The following is an 11,871-nucleotide window of genomic DNA, read 5'->3' as shown; positions in this document are numbered from 1 at the left end:
AGAGACCATTTTTAAAACTAGATCTAAAAAAAACAAAAGCTGAGTTTTAAAAGTGTCCTTAACCTTTTATTGGACTGTTTTATTACTATCATTATTATTATTATTATTATTATTATTATTATTATTATTATTATTATTATTATTATTATTATTATTATTATTATTATTATAAAGTGGTTTGCGGTATTTTGGTTCATTCAAACGGTGGATCTAGCGGCGGTCTGCGGGACTTTGCGGGTGGAGGTTCGGGGATTTTCACGCGTGTTTCCGCGGTCTGAGTCTCCGGAGGTCCAGAGCGGAAGGCTGCGGGAGGAGGAAGAGGAGGAGAGGAGGAAGGCTCCCGCCGCCTGCAGCTGCCTCTGTCCGCCTTAACTCAACTTTCTTCCGACTTTCTTCAGGGCTCTGGACGGCACCATGGCGGCCAGAACCGGACCCGCCCGGACGCGACTGTGAGGTGGGTCGAACCGCTGCTGCGCTGCCGTAAACAACTGACAGACAGCAGGCTCGGTCCGGAGTGTTCTGTGTCCGACCCTAACCTGTTTCAGTCTGAGTTGGAAGTTTAGGGCTTTTCGTTTCGGATCTTTTCGTTTTAGACTCGGATCTGACAATTTTGAAACGAATTAGTTCGTTCCCACACTAAGACCAACGTAACAGAATCAGGAGAACCTCCAGACAGAGTTTGGTCCAACTACAGGGGCGTGTCTAGGACATGGTTACTACGGGCCCAAGATGAACCCCAGAGGCAGTGTTTATGTGTGCGTATGTTTGAGTGTGTTTTTGTGTGTGTGTGTGGATGCGGTGTGCAGGTGTGTTTGTGTGTTCGGGGGCAGATTACAGCAGAGGAATAAATCCACACAACTTTGGATTCTCATTTTTCACCTTATATCCTCAGATTTTGAAGAAATTCTACAAACAAGACGTTACGAAATGACAGTCCATTCCAAAAGTGCACACTCAGCGTAGGTTTAACAAATGTGAAGAAACTCATCAATAAACATGAACAACTGAGGAACACAGTGGAGACCTTGATCCACCAGTTACAAGAGAGTAGAGAGAGAATGAAAGTGCAGAAGATGCCAAACATCATGAGTGCAGCGTCATGTCTGATGGCACTAAGGACAGCTGCAGGACGCCACAGCAAAGCGGCGTTTTGGGAATCCTGTGCTGACAGAAAAGGAAACTAGCTGAGGTCATTTTCTACAAAATAGTTTGTCTCTGTTGTTCACCAGGTAACCCCGCCCCCATGAAGCTGAAATCCAACTTTATCAAACACCATGAGGAGAATTTTCTGTCTGAAAACAAAGTTATATTTTTATGTCATGTGCATGTAACTGCTTTAAAGTTACACTCTGATCATCTTTTGATCTAGTATTCCCAGTTGTCTTTTAATTATGATTATCTCGTCTTTACCCAAAATCTGAGAACGTGTCGTTTCTAGGACATGGTTTCTGCAGAGCAGCAGGAGTTCATTAGAAATTCACCTCTGAGAGCTCTCTGTTTACATGCTCTACTCACTAGCTTACAGCCCCTCACACCCCCAACCTCACATTAGCGGTGCAACAAAAATGGTGACCAATACTGGATCTATCCAGCCGTGCAGTTTAGATCCAGATTCCAGCTCAGACCAGGAAAACAAAGACGTTCATGGATCTATTAGTCTGAGAGTGGATGCATCAGAATGGACGGGAGCAGAGAGCTTGTGACCCACCCTACGTCACAAATACAATCTTTTTCAAAGTTCTTCTGATTCAAACGATTTAAATAAAGAAATATATAGAAATGTAATTTTAAGATGAATTTTCTTTATAAAATTTCTTCCATCTTCAGAAAAATGTCACAAAACACGATAAAAAGAGCATTATCATTTAATTTTTTTCACAACTTTTTTTCAGAAGGAGGATGGAGGCTGAGAAGGAGTCAGCTGAGGAGGAGGAGGAGCTTCATCAGGGTGCAGTGAACTATCAAGACTTTCCCATCATGCACTGGGAAGACCTGGCCCTACGGATTGCTGAGCTGGAGAAATTGGAGCAGGAGAGGGCAAGGGTGAGCTATGAAGACACTACTACATTTCCCATAAGCCCCAGGAACTTCCTTTCTCTGTGTCAAGTGCTGAGAATCACAGCTAAAGAAAGGCTATCAATGAAGAGCAAATTAATCTTTTCTGTTTGTCTGTGTCCACATTTGAACCCCCATGTTTGAGTTCATCTGTTCCATATTTGGATCCTTTTAAACCGTCTTTGTGTGAAAGAAACTTTCAAAGTAGGCTGTATTATCCCGTACCTCCTCCATCAGAGTTATCCCAGCGATGTTACAGAGATGAAACCAGATGTTCATCTGTGGGACAGTGAAGGAGAACATGAGGTTGTTGAACAGCATCCAGGTCATGCTTTGTGCTGAAAAACTGTTGGTCTTTTTTGCTGACAACAGAAAACGATCCGTCATTCAGTAAAGAGAGAAAAAAAAAAGAAAAAAATCTGTAGACAGATGTGATTTCAAACCAAAACGTTTAATTTGAATTATTTGACGATTTAGTTTAGGAAACTTTTGTTTGTTTGTGCATCTGTTAAAGGAAAACGACTGAACGTTTTCAAATCCTGGGATTATTTTCTATCAGGGACAAATCCATGCATCCATCCATCCATCCATCCATCCACCCAGCCATCCATCCATCCATCCATCCATCCATCTATCCATCCATCCATCTTCTTAACCCGCCGTATCCCTTGCGGGACACTGGGTTCCCGGAACCTGTTACAGCTACTTGAGGGACAAACAATTTGTCGAAATAGAAAACGGTTTCATCCAGATTAATTCATCTTTGTGTTCTGCAGAAACGGACTGGAGAGGGGGAGGGGGGTGCCCTAGATGAGGAAGAGGACCTCCGGCGATGTCGGCTCGCCATAGTCTCATCCCGGTAACAAATTATTCACATCATTGGGTGTGTGATGTTTTAAGTTATTTTTCAGTCCTCATTCTCAGGACTACAAACATTGCCACATGGCATGTGGAGAACATTGCAACATTTGTCTGTGTCCCAGATTCAAAAGTACTCTTTGAAGCCACACTCAACAACCAACCACTTTATTAGGAACACCTTGCCAGTACCGGGTTAAACCTCCTCTTGCCTTCAGAACTGCCTCAATCCTTGGTGGCATCGATTCTACAAGGTTCTTGAAACATTCCTCAGAGAGTTTGGTCCATATTGACATGACAGCATCACACAGTTACTGCAGATTTGTCGGCTGAACATCCACAATGCCAATCTCCCACTCCACCACATCCCAAAGGTGATCTATTGGGTTGAGGTCTGGCGACTGTGGAGACCATTTGAGTCCAGAGAACTCATTGTCATGTTCAATAAACCAGTCTGAGATGATTCCAGCTTTATGACATGGAGCCTTATCCTGCTGGAAGTAGCCATCAGAAGATGGTACACTGTGGTCAGAAAGGGATGGACACAGGCTGTGGCACTGGAAATTGATACTAAGGGGTCCTAAATGTGCCAAGATACACTGACCCAAAATGTAAACACAACACTTTTGTTATTACTCCCATTTTTTATGGTATGAACTCAAAGATGTGAAACATTTTCCACATACACAAAATAACCAGTTCTCTGAAATATTGTTCACAAATCTGTCTAAATCTGTGATAGTGAGCACTTCTCCTTTGCCAAGACAATCCATCCCACCTCACAGGTGTGCCATATCAAGATGCTGATTAGACAGTATGATTATTGCACAGGTGTGCCTTAGACTGGCCACAAGAAAAGGCCATTCTGAAATCTTCAGTTGTATCACACAGCACAATGCAACAGATGTCGCAAGTTTTAAGGGGGCGTGCAATTGGCATGCTGATAGCAGGAATGTCCACCAGAGCTGTTGCTAGGGAATTGAATGTCCATTTCTCCACCATAAGCCATCTCCAAAGGCGTTTCCGATAATTTGGCAGCACATCCAACCGGCCTCACAACCGCAGACCACGTGTAACCACACCAGCCCAAAACCTCCACATCCAGCATGTCCACCTCCAAGATCGTCTGAGACCAGCCACTCGGACAGCTGCTGAAACAATCGGTTTGCATAACCACAGAATTTCTTCATATCAAGATGCTGATTAGACAGCATGGTTATTGCACAGGTGTGCCTTAGACTGGCCACAAGAAAAGGCCACTCTGAAATCTTCAGTTTTGTTTTATTGAGGGGGTCAGGGGACTCAGACAACCAGTCAGTATCTGGTGTGACCACCATTTACCTCATGAAGTGCGACACATCTCCTTCGCATAGAGTTGATCAGGTTGTCTACTGTGGCCTGTGGAATGTTGGTCCACTCTTCTTCAATGGCTGTGCGAAGTTGCTGGATATTGGCAGGAACTGGAACACGCTGTCGTATACGCCGATCCAGAGCATCCCAAACATGCTCAATGGGTGACATGTCCGGTGAGTATGCTAACCATGCAAGAACTGGGATGTTTTCAGCTTCCAAGAATTGTGTACAGATCCTTGCAACATGGGGCCGTGTATTATCATGCTGCAACATGAAGTGATGTTGTTGGATGTACGGCACAACAATGGGCCCAGGATCTCGTCACGGTATCTCTGTGCATTCAAAATGTCATCAATGAAATGTACCTGTGTTCGTCGCCCATAACATAAGCCTGCCAATACCATAACCCCACCACCACCATGGGTTACTCGATCCACAACATTGACATCAGAAAAACGCTCACCCACACGACGCCACACACGCTGTCTGCCATCTGCCCTGAACAGTGTAAAGCGGGATTCATTCGTGAAGAGAACACCTTTCCAACATGCCAGACGCCATCGCATGTGAGCATTTGCCCACTCAAGTCGGTTACGACGACGAACTGGAGTGAGATCGAGACCTCAATGAGGACGACGAGCATGCAGATGAGCTTCCCTGAGACGGTTTCTGAGAGTTTGTGCAGACATTCTGTGGTTATGAAAACCGATTGCTTCAGCAGCTGTCCGAGTGGCTGGTCTCAGACGATCTTGGAGGTGGACATGCTTGATGTGGAGGTCTTGGGCTGGTGTGGTTACACGTGGTCTGCGGTTGTGAGGCCGGTTGGATGTGCTGCCAAATTATCCGAAACGCCTTTGGAGACGGCTTATGGTGGAGAAATGGACATTCAATTCCCTAGCAACAGCTCTGGTGGACATTCCTGCGACATCTGTTGCATTGTGCTGTGTGATACAACTGAAGATTTCAGAATGGCCTTTTCTTGTGGCCAGTCTAAGGCACACCTGTGCAATAATCATGCTGTCTAATCAGCATCTTGATATGGCACACCTGTGAGGTGGGATGGATTGTCTTGGCAAAGGAGAAGTGCTCACTATTACAGATTTAGACAGATTTGTGAACAATATTTCAGAGAACTGGTTATTTTGTGTATGTAGAAAATGTTTCACATCTTTGAGTTCATACCATAACAAATGGGAGCAATAACAAAAGTGTTGCGTTTATATTTTTGGTCAGTGTAATATCTCCCTCACCACTACACCACCGCCACCAGCCTGAACCATTGATTCAAAGCAGGATGGATCCATGCTATCATGTGGTTGATGCCAAGTTCTGACCAAACCAAACTTACAAAGAAACATGTTTGTATGAGACAATAGAAACAGAATGACAGCGGATTGTAAAGACCCGATCCATGAAGTTGTCAGCGATGGTGAGGACATTAAGGCTGAATCACAGTGGTCAGTGGATTATTCTGAGCCACCAGATGAAACTGAGTTGATAGTTAGAGAATCTGTGATAAACTGGAAAGAGTCATAAAGGCACTAGCAGCTGGACAATCCAGAGAGGGATGGGGAGATCTGGGGTGAGGTGTTGGAGCTACAGACGCATGGGAGCTCTCTGCAGGTCCTAAAGCCCTTAGAACCAGGAATAAGTCAACAAGGAGGAATAGTCTAGAAGAGAATCTGTGAATTGGTCAGTCCAGGAGAGGCTCACTGAACATTGAAGTGCCAGCTGGATGTACCTCGAAAACAAGAGTTCAGGGAACAAACGACGTTCCAACAAACTCTGAAAGTGCAGCAGCTGCATACAAAGTAGGAAAACAGGTGGGTGGAATAACCAGCGATCCAGAACCTTCGACTCCAGGAAGTGTCAAAGTCTCTGCAGAGGATGAGCTGGATCAGGTCTGTTTGAGCAGAGCAGCATTGCAAACCTGCAGGACAGTTTTTCTGCAGGACCAGGGTTATAAACTGTAGGTGTTGCATTGAAAGTTTAGTGTTTTACCTCACTTCCTCATTGGTTGTTTACTGTTATGTTAGGTTTCTTCACCACAGAAACCTGCAGCTGTGCTTCACCAACAACAGTGACAGCGACGATGAAGAGGAGAAGGTAAAAATGAAGGTCTTCACTACGTCCAAATATCACCACATTAGAGCTTGTTTCTGCAGGAACGATAGTTCCTTCAAACAAACAGCTGTGATCTGACCTCATCCTGGTTGTCTCAGGGTCCCACCAGCGCGGGACACCATGGTTGCCATGGCACCGGATTGAAACAGGAAGTGGCTGCAGCTTTGAGGGCGCTGAGAGACAAACTGCTGGCAGAACAGAAGGAGGAGGTGAAGCAGACGCAGATGAAAGGAAAACCAAAGAGCAACTGTTGGGCTCTCACTCACAGCTGTGTGTTTCTGCATGTGTCTCTGCATGTGTGTGTGTTTTTGTGTGTGAGTGTGTTTTACTGTGTTTGTGTCAGTTTCTCAGTGTGTATTTCTGCATGTGTGTGTTTCTCTGTGTGCATTTCTGCGTGTGTTTCTGCGATTGTGTTAGTTTGTATGTTTGGATGTGCATGTGTCTTGTGTGGGTTTGTGTGTGCGTGTGTGTGTGTTTTGGTCTGAGTGTGCATGTGCGTTTTATGTGCGTTTTTCTCAGTGTGTGTTTCTGCGTGTGTTTGTGTCAGTTTCTCAGTGTGTGCTTCTTAGGGTGTGATTCTGTGTGTGTGTCTGTTTCTCAGTGTGTTTCTGTGTGTGTGTGAGTCTGTTCCTCAGTGTGTGTTTCTGTGTGTGTTTGTGCCAGTTTCTCAGTGTGTGTTTGTGTGTGTGTGTTGCAGTGTGTAGATGGCAGCAGCTGCTTGGCTGAGCGGGAACATCTGGAGCGTTCCGATCTTCAGGAGCGATCGTTGCAGCAGCTCTGCGGCTTGAGAGCGTCTCTGCAGCAGGAAGTTCACGGTTAGTTTAAACGCCGGTTCACGTCTGAACCAACACTACAGCTGTTAACGGGGTTCATTCACTCCTGTTCAGTAAAGATGGAGTTATGAAAATAATCAAATTCCAATGGAGGGCTGGTTCCTCATGAACACTTACCCATAATCCAGAGGATTCTGAACGGTGGAGCAGGAAGTGGGACGGTCTTGATTAACTCCACCTATCTCATCAGCGGCTAGCGTTTGGTCCGCCCACTGCATGACGTGAACATGTGAATGCTGCATGCAGAGCAGCTAACTGAAGAGGCTGAAGCTTATTGCTATATGAGACACAGAAGTTGAAGTTTATCCAAACATAAAAAATTTAACAAAAGTTATTTTATAAGTTTCCTGGAGAAAGTTAACCAAGCTAAGAAGAGGAAGCAATATTGCAATAACCGTATTTTTGGTCAAAGCAGTCCTGCTAAATAGTCTATTAATTGCTACATTGATGCTAAACTAGCTGAAAGTATTTGCTTTGGTCAGATGACAGAAAGTGGAAATAGGATCTCAGTGGCATGAAAGCTGGAAAGCATCCATGTTTCTTACATATTCAAACTTTCTTAAGGTAGTTTCAAAGTGATCTGATGAATTGTATGCTGAATATGTAATAAATTAATCATTAATCCTTCAGTGTTTACACGTCAGCTTCCTTCAAAATAAAAGCATGCATGTGACTTGCAGTTTCCCTGGTACAAGCCCGCCTCTAAACTGTCTCATAAAAAGCTTAATTTGTCCTTAAATTTCTATCTCAGTCAGTGAACAAGACAGGACAAATCCTGACTGTTCCATTTAAAGTGGAATTCTTTTCAAAGCTCTCACAGTTGTGGTTTTCTGGTTCCAGCTCTGAGCTCTGAACTGGTTGCCCAGCTGTTGGTGCGGGACCAGCTGCGGACGAGGCAGGATGCCATGCTGCTGGATGTCCAGGACCTGACCTAGCACCACGATCTAGTTCCCAGCAGTGTTTCTTTGACTCCACTGGAGGTGGTCCAGGACAGGGTCTAACGGTTGGCCCCGCCCGTGAAACATTTCCCCCCAAATCAAAACTACCCGCAAGTTTTCGATACCTTAACAACTTGTCTGATGGTCCTTATGGTCCTCTGGTTTGGACCAAGCAAGAGAGCTCTGGTCCTCTTGAGAACGATGGACTCTGGCGCGGTTCACTTCGGTGTAAACACAGACAAAACCCGGCTGTGGCGTTTATGTGAGGAACAGGAATCATGAAGACGTATGAAAATGTCTGCAGGGTAAACGTGGTATGGTGACGAGCAGCAGACACTTATTCATTAATGTGAGTCAGAGGAGTAGTGGGGTTGGATGCACCTCCTCCTTTTGCTTTTTCCCTCCTGTTAGAAGCTCATTTTGGATAAAGGCCCCCAAATGAGAAGCTCCTGGAATAGCACGTTTTTCCATCGTATCTCCTGAGAGTGCTGTGTGTGAGAGCAAACCAAGCCAGATCAAAGAACGACATTCATTAAAAATCTTTCCAATTCAAGAGAAGACTTTAAAGGTTAAACCAAACCTCTGAAGTTCTCCTGCATCACAGCTCGGAGCCCGAATAGAAGCTCAGCTGCTCCTTGGTTGGCTGAGCAGATTTAAAGTGACTTCTGCATAAGCAGACTGGCAGAACGTCTAACTTCAATGACATCTGCATGGGTTTAACACAGATCAGCTGATCTTATCTAGTTTTAATGAGAAGGACTGCCAGGAGAAGATTGATCTCAGCCGATCTCCAAAAGGTCAACAGGTCAGGAACAAACCTTGATAGACACTTGTTCTGGTTGGGTTTGGTCTGAACCACTGGTTCTGAAGACGATCATCTATGTCTAATCAACTCATCCTAAAACACTCTGTCCTGTTTTTCTTTTGCTGACAGTATTTATGGACATGATCCCCCGTTAGACCACTGCAGAAGTCTCTGTTAGAAGTTTGCAGATTCAGTTTTTGGAACTGTTTAAGCTGCTTTGAAGAAACTCTGGACTCACCTGGAAACTCCTAAAAATCTTACTAGTGATTTCAGACACGGATGTATTGTATCATCATACCAGCTTTTCTCAGCAGCAGGGGTGTGTGGGCCTCTCCCACGTCCCATCCAAAAAGTCAAAGGGGCCATTTCATATCAGTCAATCGTATCGAGCCATGCTACAGCGCCTCTGTTCTCCTCGTCTAAGTTCTTTAGGGGGTTGGTTAAATGTCCTAGCTTTGAAGGATCACGTGTAAACAATCAGAGCAGATCCACACAGTGCCAGAGTCCTCTGAACTGTGATCTAGATCATCTCTGCTAGCCGGCTTCTGCTTGGTTTTACTTAATCGCACCCCAGGATGAAACGAAGCGATAACAGAAGACAAACCAACCGGACTCTAGGCTCAAGCGGACTCGCATACGTAACATCACAAGATCAATGGCTGCCGTTTGCACCAGCTGACAGGAGGAGGAGCAGGGAGCAGCTGCTCTAATTCTCTTGGGGTATACTTCTTGGTTTCATTTCTTTCTCGATCATAACTTGAAGACAAATCTAATGAACCCGAGCTGTGACTTCAGTCCAAACTGTTTCCAAAGTTTTCTGCTCTATGACCTTCTTCTAATGACTGTAACAGCACAAGATGACGTTCGTTCAGCCTGAAAAGACGGTTCGAGCTGAGTCGAAACAAACGGCAATCATCCATTTGAACAGCAGCTGGAGGTTCTCCCTCAGCCTTCAGCTTTGAGGGTTTCTGGATCCAAGCTGTTCTGTCACAACACAAACACAACACAACACAAATGCATCTATACTGTTTTACAACAACTCTTCAAGCAGGGACATAACTTTCCAGTGTGATTAAAACAAGAGTGTTTTCATTATTTATTAGATATATGCAACAAGTAAACTTCCATAGAAGAAGACTTTGAAAGTCTTTATAATTTAAAAATCTTTTTTTTAAGAATTTAACTAAAACTCATTAAAATTCATTTGAAAGGAGTTCAGATCACTGAGCAATTATTGAAGAATCTGCAAATGTATTGCTAAATAATATTTTCATTACTAAGGAACAGTTTTTGTGTTCTCATTTACACGTAAAGATATACAATTATTTTATTTTCAGGGTTGAGAATGAACACTTTAGCTTGAGGGAAAGAAGAATATTTTATGCTCCAGAGAATAAAAAAACTAAAATACTAAGCAATAATTAAAGTATTTATTAACGTTTTTCTGTGGACTTATTTTCTTGTATTTGCAATGTACAGAATAAATATAAATTTACCATATTTCTAAGAAAAAATAAACTTTGAAAATATATTTTGAGAACAAATTCTGCCTCATTTTTTTTACTTTGATTTTCTAAAAATAATTTTTTTATCACTAAATCTATAAAGTGTTTTTAATGGAGAAATTCAGTAAAAAAATATCCATATATCTATCAATTACTTATTTTTTTAATTTATTCATTCTTCTAAAGTTACTTATTCCCGTTCAGGATTGTGTTCTTCTGTTCTGATGCTGTTTGAACTGCAGCAGATCGTCTGGACCATGTCTACATGACTAAATGCATCGAGTTGCTGCCAATGATTAGAAATTTACATTAACAACCAGTTGGACAAGTGTACCAAATGAAGTGGCCAGTGAGTGGCCTTTTGACCTCCATCTCTCTCTGCATGGATGCATACATCAGAAGTGATCATGCTCACAGGACTCCGCTGCAGCAGAAACCAGACCAGGGGGTCTGCAACCTTTAACCCTTGTGCTATCTTAGATGACCCCACCCTTACATTAACGTGTTCTCCCTACCATGACAAAGGTGGACAGATTTCATGTAATCCATGGACACCAGTGAAGATCACAAATCATTGAAGAAAAAAGGTTCAGTGCACTGTCTAGTGGGTCTAGATGACCCAACTCCCAATGTTAAAGTGCCAAGGACTGCACAAGGGTTACAGCTAAAAGAGCCATTTGGTCCAGTTTCTTATAGACCAAAACACAGCAGAGCTGCAAAGTCCCACTTCATGGTTCAGAAAGATGTTCTTTATTAATATTTTTGTTGCCATTAAGTAATTCACATATAAAAAATGTAGCTTATAAATGTTTATACTTACTGGATTATGACAGTGTTTTATTTCTGTTATAGTATTTATGACAGCATAACATTCAAGTTTCTTTCAAAGTAAAATACATCCTGAGTCACATAGGAAATTGATACAATAGATTCATTCCCAATTATACTTTGAGAACTTTGCTTTTGAATAGCTGGATATAACATAAGAATAGGAGTTTAAATTTGTTTTAATAGTAAACCGTTCTGACCATAGATCAAACCTTTTATCATCATTTTGGTAGGTTATCAGACGTGTGTTTAGGAGGAAAGGTAAAGCTCTTAATGCCTCTTGATTGAGGATAATGTCAGCAGTGGTTAAAAAACGGTTCATTTTTACTCATGTTATGTCACCTCTGTTTTAAAATCTAAAAACAAATGTTGAAACTAAACAAACAATCTGATTATTTATGCAAATCCTTATCATTTAATTCAAAGCAGAGCCACAATGGAGGGATGACAGAGCTGCATGCAGCTCCAGAGGCTCAGGTTGCAGACCACTGAGCCAAATGATCTTCAGCATCCTGGTTACCATGGAGACGGTCAAATCCAATCATTCTATTAACCAATCTCCTTCAAATAAG

General features: G+C 43.0%; 1 protein-coding gene across 4 annotated transcripts; it reads left to right on the top strand.

Annotated features, from left to right (window-relative positions):
- LOC105355667 (uncharacterized) lies at positions 1–10,510 on the top strand. 4 transcript variants are annotated; one of them, XR_013647355.1, is made up of 7 exons: positions 1–454; positions 1,893–2,043; positions 2,832–2,914; positions 6,303–6,372; positions 6,489–6,660; positions 7,088–7,205; positions 8,064–10,179. XR_013647355.1 is itself a non-coding variant. In XM_023962686.2 (7 exons), the coding sequence occupies exons 2-7, from the start codon at positions 1,900–1,902 to the stop codon at positions 8,156–8,158; spliced, it is 621 nt and encodes a 206-aa protein (XP_023818454.1). In that variant the 5' UTR covers positions 196–454; positions 1,893–1,899; the 3' UTR covers positions 8,159–10,510. The 4 variants fall into 4 exon arrangements, 3 of the variants coding, with proteins under 3 accessions (XP_023818454.1, XP_023818453.1, XP_078786654.1); XM_023962686.2 differs by having other exon boundaries at positions 196–454; positions 6,489–6,599; positions 8,064–10,510; XM_023962685.2 differs by having other exon boundaries at positions 200–454; positions 6,303–6,384; positions 6,489–6,599; positions 8,064–10,510.
- Positions 10,511–11,871: the final 1,361 nt, after the last annotated feature.

This window comes from Oryzias latipes, chromosome 14, assembly GCF_053564925.1.
Source record: "Oryzias latipes strain Hd-rR chromosome 14, Olatipes_Hd-rR_3.1".
Classification (NCBI taxonomy): Eukaryota; Metazoa; Chordata; class Actinopteri; order Beloniformes; family Adrianichthyidae; genus Oryzias; species Oryzias latipes.
The sequence above is the reverse complement of the archived record's forward strand: the minus strand, read 5'-3'. Positions and strand labels throughout refer to the sequence as shown.